The sequence below is a fragment of the Balaenoptera acutorostrata genome, chromosome 20, assembly GCF_949987535.1.
Source record: "Balaenoptera acutorostrata chromosome 20, mBalAcu1.1, whole genome shotgun sequence".
In the NCBI taxonomy this organism is placed as follows: domain Eukaryota; kingdom Metazoa; phylum Chordata; class Mammalia; order Artiodactyla; family Balaenopteridae; genus Balaenoptera; species Balaenoptera acutorostrata.
Window position 1 is genome coordinate 15,093,197 of NC_080083.1, and position 23,576 is coordinate 15,116,772.

A 23,576-nucleotide genomic window follows, 5' to 3' on the forward strand; every position below is an offset into this window, starting at 1 on the left:
CAGGCCTCGTGGCCAAAAAACCAAAACATAAGACAGAAGCAGTATTTTAACAAATTCAATAAAGACTTTAAAAATAGTCCACATCAAAAAAAATCTTTAAAGAAAAATAATATTTTTTAAAGTATATGAGATACTTTTAAAAATATAATATTTCACAGGATATCCTAATTATATGTTTATTATTTCTCTAACTAGAATGAGTTCCCAAAGGGTAGAGACTGAGTCTAATTTATCTTAAATTCCCTAGAGTCTAGTACAGTATCTAGCACACAGAAGACATTCATTAAATGCTTGATAAATGAATGAATAAGTAAGTAAATGAGACACTTGTTGGATCAATAAAATATCAATCAGAGTTAACACTGAAATAATCCTTATAAATTTCCACAGAGGACAAGGAGGATATAAATGTTATATTATACAAACACATCTGGGCAGAGAAAATTCCTCACTATTGCAGAGCACCTCCAGCTCAAGTTTTACTGTTTAACAAAGCCACAGACCAACTGAAGGTGAATTTGATTTCACTATAGCTCCAAGTGAAAAAGAGTTCTGTATAAAAGCTCCTAACAAGAACATTCTGCTTTGTTAAACTAGACATTTACCACATGAATATAAAAATTTAAAAAATGCTGCTCAGAGTAATGTTAATTTGCTTTGTCATCTATTTCAATATGGCAGACAACTGTACCACCTGAAACAATGGAGCTTTGATATGTAATTTTAAAATACCCCATGAGTGGAATGACAGATACATAATGAAATAAATGCTACCGGTTCTCACAGGCTAAAAACTCAACACTCCATTACACAAATGACTCCTCATATAAGGGATATATCTCAAAGATCTTTGCAGATTCCCAAGTTTATGGCTACTACTACTACTACATATAGTTTCTTCCAAAAACTTATGTAAGAGCACTGCTTTCTTAGGATCACTTTACCTTTACCTTTATAATTGTGTTTTCTCCTTGGAGTAATGTTTCACAAAGAAACAAAGTATATGTGTGTATATAAATCATTTCATAGTAGCTACCAAGTAAATAAAAATAAGCAGCAAATGTGAAGTTGGAAGTTAGGCTGAAGTGTAAATGTTGCCCAGAAAGGTCAGATGTACTCATTAAGTGACTTCCTCAACACCAGCTCCATAACATTGAAGTCTGTATTTCAACAAAATCATATATCGTGAACTTTAGGGTTCATAAATAGTTAAGAAAGCTAACGTTAATCTTGAATGCCAAGAGTCTACTATATTGTTCCATTCACAGATGTTATAATCTGACCATTATTTAATTGACTTGTATGGTATTTATTAAATAATATACATAAACTATGTATACCAAAAACTTTTGGGAGAAAACCACTCCATCAAAAGGTCACTAAATTACGGTGATCATATATCTCATATTTTTCAAATATGGTCATGGTCTGTTAATACATTAGAAATGCATTTCATCAAGACTATTCTGGCATCAAAAGTATTTCAAATTTTATTTAAGAAAGGTAAACTGACAGTGCATACAAAAGGTTTCCTCCTTCAGTATTTTCTTTTCTTACTCTTATAACCCCCATTACGTTCTGCCTTATACAGAAATGCCTCACAGTTTACAAAGCCTTTTTACATGCATTAGCTCAGCAACTCTGTGAAGTAGATACCGTAAAAATCATCTTGGAGAGGCAGTGCAGTATAGCAGAAACAACACAAACAGAGGACGCAGGTTTAAATCTCAGCTTTTACTAGCCATGTGACCTCAGGGAAATTTAACTAAAATCATGAAACAAAAAGTGAAACGATTTTTCATGTTTTAAAAATGCCTACCTAAAATATTTCTGCAACCACAATATTGGAGCACCCAAATGACAAGGCTGGTGAATTTAAAAATTCAAAAAAATCAAGTCTAAACATAGCCTAAGACATAAGAAAAGTTGTCAGCAGATAAAACGTAGGTCTCCACCTGAGAATATTCTTTACTCATTCATGGACGTATTTATACTGAAGTGCACAATTATAATACAAATATGTGTGCCATCTCAGATAACTCAATCATATCTGCTAAACAGTTAATGGATTGAAAACAAAACAAATTCCCAACTAAATAATGTAACTGATCCTGTTTAAGTGTAATTTGCTTTGTACAACAGTCCCATATTTGAAAAGTTATATGACACAAATTCTTTAGATTTTTAGAGTGCTTTTAATTTTGTAAAATGCCTTAAATCTTAAGTCATTCTTCCTCAAAATCATCTAACATAAGGGAACCGCTACTATCCCATTTTAAAGATGGAAAAAACAAAGAAAGGCCAAGTCACTTGCTTTTCAGAGAAGTGAAAAGTCACTGGTCTTTCAATTCTCATTAGCATTACACCATGCTGGCTCCCTAATACAAGAAAAAATAAAGATTTAAAGAAGTAAATCACAGAGAAGGCAGTGTGATGTGGGACAAATATGGAAATAGGTTAGGAAATGTGGGTTTAGTAAGAGCTATACTATTAAATAGTTATGAGATCTTGTCCTCTCTGAATCTAGTTTCCTCATCTGTAAATAAGAGAGATGCTTGCCAGACTTTTATTATATACCACATAAAAATTTGATTTTTAAAAGGTATTTCATGGAGAATTCATCTTGCAAAGCAAAAAAAATCACATCAATAATATCCCCTTCAGTTCTCAAAATCAGATTTCATATATACATAGCACTGGAACCAATACCTTGTACATAGTATGTATTCAATAAATATTTGAGGAATAAGTATATGAATGAAACAGATTTTCTACATTGGGGCACACATGTATATACACATATGTATATGAAACCAAAATTAATACATCTTCTACTTACATCCATTTATTCAAACAAGTAAATATTAAGTGTTTATGATATAATAGGAACTGGGGACCCAACACACTGCCAAGAACTAGACGAACTAGGCCCTACCCTCATGAAGCCTAAGAAGAGTCAGATAATTAAAAAAATAAACAAAAATAACAAATTATTACAGATTCTCATAAATGCTGTGAAGGAAACAAAAAAAGTACTTTGTTAAATAATAATAAGGGAGAGTCTATTTCAGACAAGATAGTTAGAAAGGGCCTCTTTGAAGAGGTGACAAGTGAGCTTAGACCATAAAGATGTCAAGGAATAAGGTATATGAAAAGCTAAGAGAAGAGTATTTTAGGCAGATAAAACAAAACATAAGAACAAAGAAGCAAGAAAGGAAAAGCCTTGATATCTCTGGGAAAGGAAATGAATAAAAACCAGTCAGGCTGGTACCTAATAAGTAGAGGGAGAGAGTGATACAGATGAAGGGATGGAAAGAGATAAAACAGGTAGTATGTTGGTCATGTAGGGCCTTATAGACCCATAAATAGTTCGTAATTCATTGGTAGAGGATGGAGGGAGGAATGAAATATTAAAGTAAAAGTTCACTTCAATAACTATCACTAGAAAAAAGGATTTTGCTTAACTACACTATTTCTACGTCTATGGCTTAGAGTACAGAAGAGAGTGTAGTAAACCCAAACTGAAGTGACTAAGTTGGCTGATAACTTCCCTGGAGCCCTGTATATGCCACATTCTCTTTCTTCTGATAACAAACTTTCCAGTCCATTGGCCACAAGGATGGATGTGTGACAGGCCAGGCCAATCACAATCACCTATCACTCTCTGGCCCAGGAATAAATGAAACAGAGCCATAGTCTTACATCTACAAAAGAAACTGAATTTGTAATTTAAATATCTTGCCACAAAGAAAACTCTAGGCTAAGATGGATTCAATAGTAAATTCTATCAAATATTTAAGGAAGAAACAACACCAAGCCTGCACAAACTCTTTCAGCAAACAGAAAGAACTCATTTTAATGGTGCCAGTCTTACCCTTCCACTAAAACCAGGTAAAAACACTTCAAAGAAAAGAAAACTAAAGATATTCTTCACAAGCATAATGTAAAGATCCTTAAAATAAATCCAGCAATACATAAAAGGGATAATAAATATATCATAATAAAGGGGGGTTATTCTAGGAATCAAGATTGGTTTAATGTTTGAAAATAATCAATGTAATTCACTATACTACAAAAAAGGAAAAAAATCTGATCAGTTCAACAGATTAAAAGATATGAAAAAATTCAACCCCATTCAAGATAAAAACTTTTAGCAAGGGCTTCCCTGGTGGTGCAGTGGTTGAGAATCTGCCTGCTAATGCAGGGGACATGGGTTCGAGCCCTGGTCTGGGAAGATCCCACATGCCTCGGAGCAACTAGGCCCGTGAGCCACAATTACTGAGCCTGCGCTCCGCAACAAGAGAGGCCGCGATAGTGAGAGGCCCGCGCACTGCAATGAAGAGTGGCCCCCACTTGCCGCAACTAGAGAAACCCCTCGCACAGAAACGAAGACCCAACACAGCCATAAATAAAAATAAATAAATAAATAAATAATTAAAAAAACAAAACAAAACTTTTAGCAAGAGAGAGCCTAGGGACTTCCCTGGTGGCGCAGTGGTTAAGAATCCGCCTGCCAATGCAGGGGACACGGGTTTGAGTCCGGGTCCGGGAAGATCCCACATGCCACGGAACAACTAAGCCCACGTGCCGCAACTACTGAGCCTGCGCTCTAGAGCTCGCGAGCCACAACTACGGACGCCTGCGTGCCTAGAGCCCGTGCTCCGCAACAAGAGAAGTCACTGTAATGAGAAGCCTGCGCACCTCAATGAAGAGTAGCCCCCGCTCGCCGCAACTAGAGAAAGCCCGTGCACAGCAACAAGACCCAACGCAGCCATAAATAAATAAATTAATTTAAAAAAAAAAGAGAGCCTAGAAGGAATGACACTTCAATAGCAATAAGCGTATCTAGCACCCAGATCTTAGTTTCTGAACCACTCTCCAATAAGAGGAACCAAGGCTGTTTGGAGAAGTGGTTCGTTCTAGAGCCAAGGCAGGGAAAATACAAGATGAGCCACAAACACTGTCGTGCCAGATAGTACAGGAAGTGCTCAAAAAAAGGATGGGGCATGTCAAATGACAGAAGCTAATCTGCAGGAGCTCCCAATGGCCAAAGGTGAAACAGTTTGAAGAACAAAATAATGATAGTGCTGGATTATAACCCAGAGTATAAAATAAGACTATGAGTCTACACTGGTAATAAACAGTACCATAAAGTACACAAAAGCACACCACTTGTAGAAGATGCACGCACGTGACAATGTACATGAGACACGTGAACTAACTTACGTGATTGGACATGCGAACGCAGGTTCGCGTCTTTGAAAGTTCACAACTTGAAGGTTCGTATGTAGGGGACTTACTTATTGTTTCAGCACCATTTGTTGGAAATATTCTCCTTTCCCCCACTGAATTATGTTGGCACCTTTTGTTGGGAATTAATTGACCATATGTTAGTTGGTTTATTTCTGAACCCTGTTCTGTTCCATTAACCTATATAGGTCCATCTTATGCCAGTAGCTTACTGTTTTGATTATTATAGCTTTATAGTAAGTCTTTTTTTTTTTTTAATTATTTAATCATTTAATTATTTATTTGTTTATGGCTGTGTTGGGTCTTCGTTTCTGTGCGAGGGCTTTCTCTAGTTGTGGCAAGCGGGGACCACTCTTCATCGCAGTGCACGGGCCTCTCACTATCGCGGCCTCTCTTGTTGCATGCGGAGCACAGGCTCCAGACGCGCAGGCTCAGTAATTGTGGCTCACGGGCCCAGTTGCTCCGTGGCATGTGGGATCTTCCCAGACCAGGGCTCGAACCCGTGTCCCCTGCATTGGCAGGCAGATTCTCAACCACTGCACCACCAGGGAAGCCCTAGCTTTACAGTAAGTCTTGAATTGAGATAGTGCAAGTACTCTAACTTTGTTTGTATTTCCCGAATTTTTGGGCTCTTCCAGGTCCTTTGCATTTCCATATAAATTTTACAGTCAGATTGTAAAAAAAAAATATGCTGGGAATTTAAATAAGATTACATTGAATCTATAGAACAATTTGGGGAGAATTGCCTCTTAACAGTAGCAAATCTTCCAATCCAGAAACATGGTATGTTTTCCATTTATTTAGGTCTCCTTTAATTTCTCTCAGCATTTTATGGTTTTCAGCATAAAGGTCTTGCACAAATTATATTCAGTTTACTTTAAAATATTTCCTATTTGGGGATGTGTTATAAATGGAATTTTAAAATTTTAATTTTCTAATTGTTTTTGCTAGTATAGCAATAGAATTTATAATTATATATAACCTTTCATCCTGTGACCTTGCTAAATTTACTTACTAATTTAATAGCTTCTAGATAAATCTTTTGGGATTTTCTATTTATGTAATCTTGTTATCTGACAAAAATAGTTTTATTTCTTCCTTTCCAATCTGTATTCCTTTTATCCCTTTCCTCCCTTATTGCACTTGCTACGACCTCCAATACAATGCTGTAAAATGTGGTTAGTGCAAACATTCTTGCCTTGTTTTATATTTTAGAGAGAAAGCATTCATCCTTAAGTTTGATATTAACAGTTTTTGTACATGCCTTTAATCACGTTGAGGAAGAACCTTTTCCTTCCTATTTTGCTTATAGTTGTTTTTCTGTTGGTTGGGTTTTTTAGCTTTTTAGTTTGAAATAATTTTAGACTTACAGAAAAATTGCAAAAAATAGTACAGAGGATTCTCGTATACCCTTCACTCTGCTTTCCTATGTTAATGTCTTACATAACCCTAGTACAATTATCAAAATCAGTGAATTTAACATTAGTACAATAATATTAACTAAACTACAGACTTTATTCACCAATTTTTCTACTAACGTCCTTTTTTTTTAAACATCTTTATTGGAGTATAATTGCTTTACAATGGTGTGTTAGTTTCTGCTTTATAACAAAGTGAATCAGCTATACATATACATATATCCCCATATCTCTTCCCTCTTGTGTCTCCCTCCCTATCCCACCCCTCTAGGTGGTCACAAAGCACCGAGCTCATCTCCCTGTGCTATGCGGCTGCTTCCCACTAGCTATCTATTTTACGTTTGGTAGTGTATATATGTCCATGCCACTCTCTCACTTTATCCCAGCTTACCCTTCCCCCTCCCCGTATCCTCAAGTCCATTCTCTAGTAGGTCTGCATCTTTATTCCCGTCTCACCCCTAGGTTCTTCTGACCTTTTTCTTTCTTTTTTTTTCTTTTTAGATTCCATATATATGTGTCAGCATAACGTCCCTTTTTATGATGCAATTCAAGATCCTATATTACATTTAGTTGTCATGTCTCCTAAGTCTCCTTCAGTCTGTGACAAAATGGCCTAACCTTAATTTGTCATGAGAAATATCAGACAAACCCAAGTTGAGGGACATTCTACAAAAATAACTGACTAGTATTTTAAAGTGTTATGGTCATGACCTTATGCAGTTTTAGCAAGAATACCATACAGTGATGTCAGGCCCTTGAAGCATCATATCAGGCTGTATATCATGTCAATATGTCTTATTACTGATGTTAACCTAGATTGCTTAGTTAAGGTGGTGTCTGCCAGGTTTCTCCACTGTAAAATTACTATATTTCCCATTGTAATTAATTAACATTGGGGAAGATGTTTTGAGAGTATGCAGGTACCCTGTTTCTCCTCAAAATTCCCACTAAATTTTAGCATCCATTTAGTGAATCTTTCTTTCCCAATTATTACTGTGCTGTTTACCTACTGATTTTCTATTTCTATCAGTCCTTGTACATTTATTAATTGGAATTCTATAAGAAAGAATATTAGGAGCTTTAATATTCATATTCATAGCAGCTTTATTTGTAACAGCCCCAAATTGAAAACAACCCAAATATCCATCAATGGGTTAATGGATAAACAAATTGTGGTATAGCATCATAAAATGGAAAGTACTCAGTTATAGAAAGGAACTGACTACTTATATAAAAAACATATAGATGAATCTTAGAAACACTACGACCTCTCAGTTCATCCCTCCACTGTTTTCTCTTGCTCCCTATGAGGCTGCCCTTTCAGGGGCATGAGTAAGGCCTGTAATCTGGGAGAGGGTTTGTAGACAGGCAATAAATGAATGATATTTCTAATATATCCACATTGATCATTTATCAGGAATGATACAGATTTTTTTTTAAAAAAGATATGATCATAAGGTTCAAGTTTCATCTTTTCCCAAAACCTTTTCTTGTGTCTACTTTAGTGAATACCTACTCATCCTTCAAGACTCAAATCAAATGCTTTATTTCTATAAAGCCCTTTCAGAAGCTTTAGAGTTAATCATTCCCTTTAATGTGATACTATAGTGGTATGCACAAACGTCTCCATACATTAAACTTAATTACGATGCACTGTAATTACCTGTTAACATTTCTCTTCTGCCCCCCCCCACTCCCATCCTAGTGGAGCTCATTAAAAACAGGGCAGAACGTCACTAGGCTTTATCTCTTCTCTATCTCCAACACCCAGTACGATGCTTTCCACATTGCAGATGCTCAACAAATGCTTGGTAAAATAATGAAAATTGAATATATATATATACCACATCTTCTTTAACCATTCATCTATTGATGGGCACTTAGGTTGTTTCCATATGTGAGCTATTGTAAATAATGCTGCAATAAACAGAGGGGTGCATCTATCTTTCTGAATTAGTGTTTTCATATTCTTTGGATAAATACCCAGAAATGGAATTGCAGGATCATATAGTAGTTCTACTCTTAATTTTTTGAGGAATTTCCATTCTGTTTTCCATAGTGGCTGTACCAATTTACATTCCCACCAACAGTGTATGAGGGCTCCCTCTTCTACATACCCTTACCAACACTTGTTATTTCTTGCCTTTTTTATAATAGCGATTCTAATAGGTATGAGGTAATATCTCAATGGATAAAGAAGATGTGGTATATATATGTACAATGGAATAATACTATTCAGCCATAAAAAAGATGAAATATTGCCATTTGTGACAACATGGGTGGACTTTGAGGGTATTATGCTAAGTGAAATAAGTCAGATGGAGAAAGACAAATACCATATGATTTCACTCATATGTAGAATATAAAAAACGCAAACAACAACAAAAAACCAAAATAAATGAACAAACCAAACAAAACCAAACACATAGATACAGAGAACAGAGTAGAGGTTACCATAGGGGAAGGGAAGGGGAAGGTAAAATGCGTAAAGGGGATCAACTGTGTGGTGGCAAATGTGAACTAAATTTTTGGTGGTAAGTAAGCTGTAGCATATACAGAAGTAGAAATATAATGTTGTACACACAAAACTTCATTATATAATGTTATAGACCAATGTTACCTCAATAAACAACAATAACAACAAAAACTGATTCAAAAAAATTATATGTGCATTCAGATAAATGCAAAGAAACAGATGAAATGCAACTGGAATTTGAAAACTCCCATCTAAAAATGAAGCTTAGGAATAAATAAACCACTTATTATACTAATGAAAATCCAATGAGCAATAAATGAAGAGAATGATTTAAAAACACACTCTGAGCTTTAATAGATAATCAGGGTTAGCTGATAGTTATTTATTCCTACATACCATTTTGGCATTGAAGGGCCCCAGGGGGCTGGAATCTCTGTCACCTAGCTCTAGGTACACAATTCTAGTTACTAGTCTACTTTTCTGTTCTAATGCTGCTATGGGCAAGAAAGGCTCAATGTAATTTGAGAACTGGTCTACTACATGTCAGGCACTGTACTAGGTAAAAACTTTACACCTTATCTCTAATTTTAAGTGTTTTAACACTGTGCAAAGTAAGAATTCAATTTTCCCCATTTAAGACAGTAGAGAGTCAGAGGGTTTAAGGCCCTAGCCCCCAAATATACAGTTCACACCAGGATTTAAACTCTCATCTGTTTGGCTTCAAAACCCATTCCCTATCTATTATACCAATTTAAGGAATAAATCCATTAAGGCATCTTAGTCAAGATAAAAGTGGCAAGTTAGTAAGAGGAAAAACTAAAATGTCTATTTATATGTTCTTATGATGTGATCCAACCAAATAAAATGATAGTTTAGGAACTGACATATTATGTAATATTTTAAATATTTTGACTACTTTGAAATACTACCAAAGGTCTGTTTAAAATGTCAAGAATTTTTAAGGTGATGTGCTTAATATAACCAGTTTGCAATTCCAGTTGTAATCACGCCATTCCCACAAGTCAGAGTACTTCCATGAAAACAAACAGAGCCTCTAAGTATGGATGAAATTCCTCAGCTTACCTTCTTAGCTGGGTCTATATAATTTCAGAATTTGCTCCTCTTTCTTCAACTCTCTCATTAATTTTATTATTCTTGGCAGTATAAAAATCTCACCAGTTGCTTTTCCTAGAAATTTCTGAATGAAAATTTCAATTTCTCTTTGCTAGGTCTTCTTTATAGCTGCCATTTCTGGGGAGGAGGGATTGTTATGATGCATGTCAAGGACAAATAACTGTGCTAACGTGAGAGGGGAGATGACAAATAAGTTTCACCTGGTGGATTAGCTCTAATTAATTTCTGCCTGGAGAACACTATGTAAAGGATTCTGAGGCTACATCAGAAGGCAGCCAGGAAGGAACAGAGTAGTAAGAAAGGCAAGTGGAGAACCAGTAAATTTCAGTGTTACAGTGGCCTAGGTTTCCAAGGAGGGAAGAGATTAAGAGTATCAAGTGAGGCAGAGCAGTCAAACAATATTAGATTTGGCCTTCAGGAGCTCATTGATGTCCCCAGTGACAACATGCTCAGGAGACTGTGAGGGAAGAAGTCAATAGGCTAAGGAGGAAATAAGTACTGACACAGAGACAGCAAGTGTATTTATAAACTAGAGAGAGCCAGTATAGAAGATGACTGAAGAGTAAAATAGCTGAGGTAGCAGGTAAGGACAGAGATAAAAACCAGATGGATGTATTCAGCCTTCCCAGTAAAAAAACTCGTCCTCTAAAAACTACAGGAAAAGAAGGGTATTCCTGTATGTGAGTTTGTACTAAGGAGAAAGAACCTTAAAATTTCAATGAAGTAGGAGTTAAGGACCTCTCTTTTAGGTGGAGGGACCAGAAAGTCAAGAAGGGGAATGAGACATTTTGGTAAAGTTCTTTTTTTTTTTTTTGGCCGTGCTGTGGCATGTGGGATCTTAGTTCTCCGACCAGGGATTGAACCCGCGCCCCCTGCATTGGAAGTGCAGAGTCCTAACCACTGGACCGCCAGGGAAGTCCTGGTAAATTTCTTGAAAAGAATGAGAGAGACAACTAAACTGAGTCAAGCAAGCAAAAGGTACTGGGCAATGCTGAATACTCAGACGAGGTTGGAAATAATGAATCTAAAACAAAGTTAATCTGTATATTGGGTGCTTTCTCTTTAACCCTTAGATAGAGGAGTAGAACAGTAGACTGTGGCTCGGGTTGGCATTTTGCTAGGGTACAGGAAAAGAGAGGAGCACAGAAAAGGCCAAATGTTGGGAATATTTCAGTTGATCAACTATGAGATCCAAGCTAGCGAGGGTAGGAGAGGTTAAAGGTAAGAAGAAAAATATAAAAGAGAAGCTAGTGATGCTGCAGATAGGCTTGGAAGAATAAAATGTGTTGGTCAGAGTGAAATGTTAGAGTTGAAGATTTTTGAAGTGGTACAATCACAGATGAGAAGATGGAAGCAGCAGCCTTGGTAAAAGGTGGCTAATTTTCACGTGGAGGTGATGATCGCTGGCAGTAAAGAAGTCCAGCAAGAGGCTAGGCTCTTTCTATTTGTGTACACTTATCTCCTAATCCAAGTTTCTCACCACTACTCTGAAATTTGTCAACTTCATTAAGGTAAATGTGGAAGACATGTTTTATTCAAAATGACAAAACTCTTCTAAAGAAAAAGCTGTAAAAACAGCAATAATACAATCAGCCCCACACCCTTTAAAAATAAATATGGAGAGAAAAGATCATACAGGCAAAAGTTCTTTAGAGGGGAAAAAAAAAGAACTTTGAAATACAAAACTAACTCAGATACTCCTTTCAAAAAGGAGCAATGAAAGAGAACAAACATATAAAGGAAATTAATCTAAACAGCAACCAAAGAGCTCACAGGAATGCATCCACAGTCCAGCAAAAAACAAACAGCTACAAGCTTGACACTCATTCAAAGCCAGCATTCTCTTCTGACATACTGAGAATCAGGGAAAGACAAGTTAAAAAAAAAGCTAGGGACTTCCCTGGTGGTGCAGTGGATAAGAATCCGCCTGCCAATGCAGGGGACAAGGGTTCAATCCCTGGTCGGGGAAGATCCCACATGCCGCGGAGCAACTAAACCCGTGCGCCACAACTACTAAGCCTGCGCTCTAGAGCCCACGAGCCACAACTACTGAGCCCGCACACCACAACTACTGAAGCCTGAGCACATAGAGCCCGTGCTCTCCAACAAAAGAAGCCACTGCAATGAGAAGCCGGCACACCGCAATGAAGAGTAGCCCCCACTCGCTGCCAACTAGAGAAAGCCCACGCGCAGCAACGAAGACCCAACACAGCCAAAAATAAATAAAATTAAATCTTAAAAAACAAAAAACAAAAAACAATGAAAGCTAGCTTATCCACCAAATAGGAAGAGAAATTACTATCTTCTGTAAGATAAACTGCTACAAGCCAACAACATTTATTTTTAGACAAAAAGAATATTAAGAAGAGCTTTAAAAACAATTCATTACAAAGTCAGTTTTTTTTAATAAAGTTTACCATTCATTTATAAAAATTGCTTTACTCTTTTTCAAGGCAAAAATATGGACTTTTGAAGCAAGTTGTAGAAATTTACATTAACATGAAAAAATATTTTATGAAGAACCAAATAAAAATGTAAATATGCTTTTTGCCATGAAAAGTATGACCCTACTGCACAAAATCAAATGAGCTGAGTTACTGAGTAGTTTTAAAAAAACCACCTTTATTCATGAAAGATCAAACTAAAAAGTACCCTAACAGCAAATCTGGCCTCTTCATTACAAATGGTCTTGCTGCAATACATAATCTCTTGCTGTCCATTTCACTTTTAGGTTAACTTAACTATTACTTCTTCTTCTTCTTTTTTTTTTTAAATTTTTTTGGCCACTCCATGGGCTTGTGGGATCTTAGTTCCCGGACCAGGGATCAAACCTGGGCCCATGGCAGTGAGAGCTCACATCTTAACCACTGGACCACCTATGCTTCTTCTGCTTGGCTGTTTAACCTATGTTTTCTCTAATGAAAATATATTTCTTATTTAAAAAAAAAATCTATTGCCTGAGAATTTTTGCCTATCTTCATGGCATGAGTTAGAAAAAAATCAAGTAACTGTTCCTGAGAGCACTGGTAGAATATGCTACTAATGGGACTCTAAAGTAGCAAAACTTTAGAGGGAATTTTGACAATACTATATCAAAAGCTTTAAAAATGAATACATTTTTTAGTCCTGCAATGCCAATTCTAGGAATTTATCATAAGGAAATAATTATGGATACATGCAAAGACTTCAGTATGTACAATAATAAAAACTAGAAATAATCCAAAAGGCCAACACTCATTAGGTTACATGAATTATGGTTTATCTGTATTATAGGATATGTACACTATTAAAAGTTAAAAGAACTATTCAAAAACAAACAAAAAAAATTGTCAAATAACATGGGAAAAGGCTCAAAATCTACTTATGAGTAAAAAATGGTATAGCATCTATACTGATAAGTGTTTCAACTTGTCTTTTCTGTGTTGCTGAATTATTATTCATACTTTCTAAAATGAGTACTATAAAAAGTACATATAGCTCTTATGTTAAAAAGTTATTCTAAAAAAATTCTTCCTCAAAGCACTTAGCAAATGAGACAACACTGAAAAAAAGAGAGAAACTTTTTCATATCATTATTACTTTGTATATATGTTAGTCCATAATTTTTTATTATTTTGTTACTTAACAAGTATTTGTAATTTACACAAAATATTGATTTTTCTAAAACATATTTGGAAGCTCTGTTTTAATACCGAGAGCAATGACTATAAACTCTTGTTATTGAGATTAAGCTTTAGTGTTAACAATTCCCCTCATTTATCAGCTTACGTTCCACTCAACTTCATCCTGCCTCAGTTTCTCTCTGTATGGAGTGAGCACATACTAACTTCTCACAAGAATGCTGAAAGGAATATATGTAAAGTATATCATACATAAAATCACCTGAGAAACAAAATGGTAAAAACCTTTTGATTGGCTTCCCTGGTGGCGCAGTGGTTGAGAATCTGCCTGCCAATGCAGGCGACACGGGTTCGAGCCCTGGTCTGGGAAGATCCCACATGCCGCAGAGCAACTAGGCCCGTGAGCCACAACTACTGAGCCTGCGCGTCTGGAGCCTGTGCTCCGCAATGAGAGAGGCCGCGACAGTGAGAGGCCCGTGCACCGCGATGAAGAGTGGCCCCCGCTTGCCACAACTAGAGAAAGCCCTCGCACAGAAACGAAGACCCAACACAGCCAAAAATAAATAAATAAATAAATAAATAAAATTTAAAAAAAAAACAAAAAAAGTAAATTGAAGTTGAGTTCTTTAAAGAAAACAAAAAACAAAAAAAAAAACCCTTTTGATTGCCAATCTTCTTATTGTTCTTATAACCCTAAACAAATTATTTAAGCTGTGTGCCCCTGAACTATTATATTTATTTTCCTGTAAAATGGACAATATTAAACTTCCGAAGGGTTTTCTTTGAATTACTAAAATGAATGCAAAACTAAAATTTTTCATATAAAATTTATAATAATGTGTTCTGAAATAATGAAATAAAGAATATCAATTTATATAATAACTCTGGTATACTCTTTTCAGCATCAAATCATCCTTAAAGTAATTAAACTATTGCATTTCTGTTTAACTTCTTTTGGGGTTGATAAATATAAAAATGTTAATGCAAGCTAATATTTATTTTTATGCTACTTGAGTATCTTATTCCTTAAATTACTCTGTACCCCAGGAATATATTAATATAGTTTTGGATATAACGCAAAATTCTTTTTATGGTGGTCTCTATCAAATACAAAAAGAACTACCAAAGCTATAAATAACTATAAACTAAACATACTCTAGGAAAGGCTGCCCCCTTGTGCCAATCAATAATATTTAACATATTAAGAAATAACTTTCTGACACTAGAAGCACTCAGACTTCTACTAAAAAGGTCTTGATCTTTCCATGTTCTGATTTCAACAGCTCATATTTAAAGTGGTAATCTTTAAAGAAAAACAAATTGAACAGTACTTTAAGCTCATATGGACATGACTAATTTACGACATTCAGCAGCAAATATCAACATAATTCATATCATTTAACTATCATGGATATTAGCTGCTCAAGTGCTTAGAGGCTGAGCTCAGAGAGAGAAGTAATTTTCTGATCCTTAAGTTCTATAACAAAATACAAAGAAAATAATTAAAGAAACCAGTGTATTTCAGAAGAAAAATAGATACAGCAGGGATAGAGTATGGTGGCTTGTTTTTATATATATGTGTGTGTGTATATATATATATATATATATATATATATATGTGTGTGTGTGTGTGTGTGTGTATATACATATATATATATATATATCTCGTTCATCCAAGATTTTAGGTATTTTCTTCTGAGTTCTTGGAAGATAAGATATTTTCTTCGAATTTGATGTATGGCCAATTACCCTTTGTAAAGCTTCTTGACATATATAAGTGGTATCAGGCCATTCAAACGTAAGTCAGTATCAATATTATTACTATTATTATTACTAGTAATCTACAGTAGTGGACAAAGTATTAGAGCAATAGACTTGCTAAAGAAAACAAACATTAAGGCAATAAAAGACATATTACGGGTAACAAATAAGTAATGAATGCATATTTTGTATATCTGATAGCATCATATCGTTCCTAATTATGGTTAGAACAGGTGCAATTCTATTTCTACCCAATAGGATCATTAGAAGAATTAAATGAATTAGCATTGATAAAGCACTTACTATAATTAACACCATAAAATGTTTGCTATACATGTAAATAAATAAGTAGGTACTATATATAGTATGCATTTTTTCAATAATACCTACTTTCGAAGGTGGTCATGTTCTTTCAAAAATAGTTCAGTTCTTCTGTTGTTTACTCCAGACCCACTTTTATATGACCTAGAACAAAAATAAAGAAAACTTAAGAACATTTTTGGTACATGTTATAAAAAAGGATTAAATGATTGACTCAAGTAATATCCAAAGTGGACAAATTGAGCCTCTCCATAGTTTTGAATAAACAATTAAAATGTATAATCCTTTTCATTTCCTTCTAAAAATAGCATCTATCATAAATGGATAAATATGAATGGCTCTCTAACTTAGGCCTAAGTTTATTATTTTTCACCAAAATAATCCAACATTCTTAAACAAAAATCTTACTTTTTCCTTTTTTTGATTTTATATACATTTATTAATAACTCTTCTAAAAGTGTTTATTTTGTATCATTTGCCAAAAATTCCAACTCACTAAAGTACATGAAAAGAGAATATACATTCATTCGTTTATTCATTAACTCAGCAAATATTTATTCAACATTTGTGAGGTACCAGACATTACAATAGTAAAACATGCTACCTAGCCACAAGTTGGTCATAGACAGTTTAGAGAGGTACATAAATTATATAATTGTAATTCAGTGTAATAGGAACTATTATAATAGTTACATACAAAAGAAGAGAGTAATCATTTCTATAGGGCAGGAGGTAGATTAGAGAGACTGTGAGAAATACAGAAACATTCTTAAAGAGAGAAAATCCTTAAAGGGTACCCTGTAGAATGAGTGATAATTTAGTTATAAAAAGTGGAAGATTATTCCAGGAAGGAAGCAGAGCGTGTGCAGCATCATGAGGTGTGGAAGAACAGAGTGTCTTCAGAAAACTTTGCATTGTCCATCTTGAAGAGTAAGGTTTGGGAGGATACTGTAAAAGATGAGGAAAGCAGAGGCCTTTAAAGCCATTACTTTTCCTTTCTTTGTCTATTATCTCCTACATCTTTATTTTCCCCAAGTGGGAATAATACTTTGTTGGGTTTTTTTTTGTTTTTTGTTTTCTTGATTTTGGGCCGCATTGGGTCTTCGTTGCTGCGCACGGGCTTTCTCTAACTGCAGTGAGCGGGGGCTACTCTTTGTTGCAGTGCTCGGGCTCTAGATGCATGGGCTTCAGTAGTTATGGCATGCAGGCTCAGTAGTTGTGGCTCTCGGGCTTGGTTGCTCCGCTGCATGTGGGATCTTCCCGGACCAGGGCTCGAACCCGTGTCCCCTGAATCGGCAGGCAGATTCTTAACCACTGCGCCACCGGGTAAGTCCGCGAATAATACTTTGGATTGATTACTACACAGCACATGGGGTGGGGAAGGTATTGAAATGGAATGTTTCCCTTCACAACGATACACGCAGTCCATCAACTGAAGCCTAAGGAACACAAAAAGGAAGCTAAAGATCTGCCAGTTGTGGCATACTTAAGGATTTCTATCCTGGTCTTAAGTTCATTACAATTTACTAGAAAACGCTTTGTATCATTACTATCAACACTTACATGTTTCAGTTTTTACTTACAAAGTATCAAGAACAAAATAAAAAATTTAAGTAACTGCACATACACTGCAGGAAGACAAAAGAGGGTCATGCTGCTAAAAGTGAACCACTGGCTGAGAGTAGGGCTGATGTGCAAAGTGCAGTGGGGAAGAAAACACCAGGAAAAGCAGCATGATATAACCAAGAACACACTGGACTTGAAAGACTGATGACTAGCCAGTTAACCTTAGATAACTCTTAATACCTAGTTTTATAAAATGGGACTAATAATTTATATCTATACCAAAAGATTATATGAAGCCAAAAAAGAGAGAATATATGAAATAGCAGTGTATAATTGTAGAAAAAATTCTTAAATGTCAGTTATTACTACTATATCTCATTTCACTAATCATGTTCTGCCATGTATTGTATTAATTTGAGTACGTGCCTTACTCCCCTCTAGCATCTAGAGGGCCATGTTGATCTTTTTATTTCTGCCTTCTACTGTGACTGACATATTATCTTACTCATGGTTGGTAATCAGGAAATAGTTTAGTAAATGGATGAACATGTTTCTTTTATGATCATCTTTTAGAAAACAAGTTATTACATTGGAACGTAGTCTAGCAATTCCCACAAATTGCGTGGTAGTTAAAAGCCTACACATTAAAGGCTCTCCGCTACACTGATTCTCAACGCATTCTTTAAAATACCTATGTAAATAGACTATACAGAAATTAGACACAAGACTTATATGTGCCAGAGAACTAAAAATATTCCAAAATTCCTAATATGGCAAAAATGTTTCATTTTTTTCACTCCTATATGTTGTACAAAGTACCTATGACTAAATATAAGAAACATAGATAAAACAGAGACAAACAATAAAAATTAATTTTCCAAGATAATTTCTGGAGGTAGAAACACAACTGGTGACTGGATAATCCTGGTTTAGAGTTTTGGACAAAAATTTTGCATGGGATGAATATTAAATGATCTCTCCTGCAAAACTGTCTTACTGTTACAACAAAATAAAGGAACTCTAAGAAAATGTTTACCAGAGTACACATGATATATATCAGTTCATGATATGGTAGTACATATCATAGTTCATGAAACATAAGTATCATACTTATGAAACCTTGTACCATAAGCTTATCACAAGTGAGACAATGATAGGCATCAACAGATGGTCCAAAAGTGGAAAGTCTGCAGCTTTAATTAGATGCTCAATGGATTTAACCCTGTCAGTCATGTACAGCTGCGAAAAACATTTTGAAAATGTGTATAAAATGCTAGAATATATTACTAAAGGTGAGGTAAAGGAATGGAAGAAAAGAATACATTTTTAAAATTATGGGTTAAGAGCAGCATAAAAATGTTGGGAGTCTTTAAATAATTTGACTAAAGTTATGAGTCTGTATAAAATCTGGAAAAAACAGATTTCAGATTCCAGGGAAGTAAAGGCTACTTTGATAGCTACCTAAGTATTGATATGTAATTGTTGGGGCAAGGGAGAGGGTAGGGGGATAGACGGTAATCAGGAAGGGAAACACGGACAGCTTCAGTTATTGGTAATGTTATAATGCTTAAGGTGGGTGGTAGGAGATCAGAGAAAAACTCACGAAGACACCATCTAAACTGGACTTTGAATTAAGACAGGAAAGTCAAGGTTGGCAGGAGCCAATGATAAAACTAGGGGAAACCAGAGATAAGACCAGCAAAGTAGATTAGGACTATACTGGAGCAGCAATGTTTAAAGAACAGTGAAATGGGAATCAGAAACCTTGAAATCTAAACCATGGTTTCTGCTACTCAATTTGGTGTTAATCATGGATATACTCTAAATCTGATTCTGAATAAACATCCTACAAAAAAATATAAAAGGTAACTTACTCAATATCCTTTCGTACTGATCCCATGAGATTCTCCCTTTCCCGTATTGCCACAAAGTTTGCTTTGGTTTTATGGAATTCATGTGTATAATCCTGCAATCAATCAACATCTAGAATCAACACTAGCTAATTATAAATTTTCATCTTATTGAGCCAGTTATATATTGTTACATTACAAATTTCTGCCCAGAAAACTGCTATTTAAGAAATCAAATTGCCAAGAGGTAAAAATAACATTATAATCACTTTCCTGAAGAGTGACCAACTTCTTTCAAATGAAACCAATTTGGAGCTAGGGTAATAGTGCCACTAAATCACTATCCTTTGTATCCCCTAGTACCTTGTCTTATGGGGCACAATTGCAAGGAAAAAATAATTTTCAGATAACATGACTTCAAATAGCCTAGGATAAAACTTAAGAGGCTCCTTCTACCATCAGTGCACCCAATGGGGCTTATTTTCAAATTTCACCTTTTTGGAACTCCTGCAGAAATTTAATTCCTAAACTAATCAAAGGAAGAACAGAAGTAAGAGAGTTGTAAAGAATAAAATAATTTTAAAATATTTTCCTTTCTTTTTCTACCATATTTTTAAGTTCTTAAGGAGTATTCACTACTTTTAAAAATTCAGAAAAAAAAAATTCAGATCAGTATATAAAAAAGATAAAAAACATAATGCCACCTCCCAGAGAGCCCTTTAAAAACAAAAATAATACATGAACATGGGGTACCATGAACTGAAAGAGCACCAAAAAGAACAGAAGTAAAAACCATCTTGCTCCACAGTTCTTAATATTATGATTACTTTCTTTCAGTTTCTTTCAGGAAATATGTTTTTGTATATACAAGTTTATTATTTCTTTCATTTATGCTAAAGAAATCATACTATATTCTGCTGCAACCTTGTTTTTTGTAGTTCATAAAGTATCAAGTAATCCTTCCATATCAGCAAACTGAAATCTACATTCTTTTTAATATTTAATATTTAATTTTTAAATTGACTATAGTACTTTAATAAATTCTCTACTGATAAACATTTTAGTTGCCTTTTTTTTTTGCTGTTAAAAAAATGCTTCAATAAACATTCTTGTGTATATATTTTATTGAACTAAATGTATTTAAAGGGTAAATGCCTAGCAGAATAACTGGGTCAAAGAATCTTACATGAAAATTTTGATAGTGTTAAAATGCCTTCTAGAAAGACTACACCAACTTACATGCCCAGCAAATGGATGAGTGCCCATTTTTCTACACCCTTGCCAACAATGGGTTACAAATGCTTCAATATTTGCTAACCTGACAGGTGAAAAATCATATCTCATTTTTTTTTCCATATCTCATTTTGATTTGTATATTTTCATTTGGGAATGTGGCTGACCATCTTTTTATGATTTTGGCCACTCATTTTCTGTAAACAAGTTCATATCCTTTGCCCATTTTTCTACTGGGTTGCTTTTTTCTCATTTCTATGATCTCTGTATATTAAGCAAATTAGTCATTTATTATAGTTTCTGGTATCAGGTCTTGCTTAGGAAAGTCCTTTACTACCCCAAAATGTACAATTTCACCCACGCTTTATTCTGAAATTTTATTGTTTCTTTTTCTACATATAAATCTTTGATCCATTTGGAATTTACTCTGGATAGGAGGAATGAGATAGAAATTGAGGGTTTTTTCCCCTCAAATAATTAGCGAATTGTTACAGCTCTACTTATTTTATAATCCCTCTTTTCTCCATTGATTCAAAATAGCACCTTTATCAGAAAGTAAATTTTCATGCACATTTGAGTCTATATATGAACTCTACTCTATTGGTCTACTTTTTATCCAGAATCAAACTGCTTTAATTATTCTAGCTTCTTAACAGGTTTTAACAGGTGGCAGAATTAGGCATCCTTTACTACTTATCTTCATTTTCACATGGGTTTTTTTCTTGGTTATTCTTATATGACTATAATTCCAAATAAACTTTGGTGTCATTTTGCTGTTTTTAAAAAAATGAAACAAACAAAAACCCCTGTTATTTCCACTGGGATAACATCCAATATATAGGCTGATTTAGAGAGAAATCTTCCCATCCAAAAGCAGAGTAAATCTTCTTTTATGTTCCTCAGTAGAGTTTTATACATATAAATCCTATACATTCTTATTAAATTATACATAAAATTTTTTATAGTTTCTTCCATTGTACTTTCTAACAGATTATTGTTTGTGTGTAGGAAAACTACTTGCTTTTATATATTATGTTTATAAGTCATCAACTTACTAAATGTTTCCAATTTTCTTTTTAGTTTTCTTGGTTTGTATTAGCTATATAATCTTATCATTACCACAGAATACAGATTTTATCTCCCTTTTCAGTATTTATATCTTGTTCTTTTTACTGCGTAATTGAACAACCAAGAACTTCTAAACAATGTTAAACATCTGTGGGGACTGTGGGTATCCTTGTCTTGCTTTTTTTTTAAAAATAAATTTATTTATCTACTTTTGGTTGTGTTGGGTCTTTGTTGCTGCGCATGGGCTTCCTCCAGATGCCGCGAGCGGGGGCTACTCTTTGTTGCAGTGTGCAGGCTTCTCATTGAGGTGGCTTCTCTTGTTGCAGAGCACGGGCTCTAGGTGCACGGGCTTCAGTAGTTGTGGCATGCAGGCTCAGTAGTTGTGGCACACGGGCTTAGTTGCTCCACAGCATGCAGGATCTTCCTGGACCAGGGACTGAACCCATGTCCCCTGCATTGGCACACGGATCCTTAACCACTGAGCCACCAGGGAAGTTCCTCCTTGTCTTGTTTTTTTTTTCAGTGGGAAAGCTTTTAGTGCTTTATTATTAAGCATTATGACAGATTTTAATCTGATGTACACATTTTTGCATTAGGTAAATAAAGTATCCTTCTAGTCCTATTTTTAACAAGTTTTAAAAATTAGAAATGGTTGAATTCTTTCAATATTAAAAAATTTGGGGACTTCCCTGGTGGCGCAGTGGTTAAGAATCCACCTGCCGCTCCGCAACAAGAGAGGCCACGACAGTGAGAGGGCCCGCGCACCGCGATGAAGAGTGGCCCCCGCTTGCCACAACTAGAGAAAGCCCTCGCACAGAAACGAAGACCCAACACAGCCAAAAATAAATATAAATAAAATTAAAAAATTAAAAAAAAAAAAGCTTTAAAAAAAAAAAAAAAAAAAAAAAAAAAGAATCCACCTGCCAATGCAGGGGACACAGGTTCGAGCCCTGGTCCAGGAAAATCCCACATGCCGCGGAGCAACTAAGCCCGTGTGCCACAGCTACTGAGGCTGCACTCTAGAGCCCGTGAGCCACAACTACTGAGCCTACGTGCCACAACTACTGAAGCCCGTGTGCCTAGAGCCCATGCTCCGCAACAAGAGAAGCCACTGCAATGAGAAGCCTGCACACTGCAACGAAGAGTAGCCCCTGTTCGCCGCAACTAGAGAAAGCCCACGCGCAGCAACGAAGACCCAACGCAGCCAAAAAAAAAAAAAAAAAAAAATTTGCCTTCCTATTTGTACCACTATATTTTTAACACCTCCCGTGTAAATCTTTAAAAGTTTTTTCATTTTATTGGTATACTTTTAATATTTTTCTCAAACAATACACTAAATATAGCAAATTACTTCTCTTCCATGTTATCTTCAAAGCCTGATGAAAGTATACTCTAAACCACCATATGACTGCTTATGCATGACCACTGGCTATTTCACTGTTTCAGCTAGCTAGCAAGATCTCCCACAGTAGAAGTATACTTACCTACTGATGAATATTATTCAATTTTACCAGGCAAAAGCAAGAGCTGCTAACCATTTTCAGAATTTTATGATATCAAGGAAAAAAAAAAAGTAAAACAGGACAAACTTCTATAGCACGGCATTTATCCTCTTCGAAGATTTTTCCCTTTGTTCCCCTACATACACGTGAACACATTCATTCATAGAGTAAAAAAACCCCTAAAACTTCCTGTAATAACATAAAAATCTCAAGCCCAATGTACTACCTGCAATATGTCTCTATGTCGCTGCAATGTATGCATCAATGCCGCATTCAAGGAGGGGACACCGGCACTGTTGGTATATTCTGCCATTTTATCATTTACTCCTGTAAGCTAAAACAGAAAATAAAAAAAAGAAAGAAAGAAAAAGAAAACC

At 35.3% G+C, this 23,576-nt stretch overlaps 1 protein-coding gene across 3 annotated transcripts in view; it reads right to left on the reverse strand.

Moving 5' to 3' along the window:
- GOSR1 (golgi SNAP receptor complex member 1) overlaps positions 1-23,576 on the reverse strand; it is a 49,843-nt gene that overhangs the window by 17,323 nt on the left and 8,944 nt on the right. For all 3 annotated transcript variants that reach the window (XM_007183834.2, XM_007183832.2, XM_007183833.2), the window contains exons 4-6: positions 23,426-23,533; positions 19,421-19,512; positions 16,050-16,124 (exon numbers count right to left, since the gene is read on the reverse strand). In XM_007183834.2, coding sequence (XP_007183896.1) covers positions 16,050-16,124; positions 19,421-19,512; positions 23,426-23,533 — 275 coding nt within the window. The remainder of the gene's footprint in view (positions 1-16,049; positions 16,125-19,420; positions 19,513-23,425; positions 23,534-23,576) is intronic.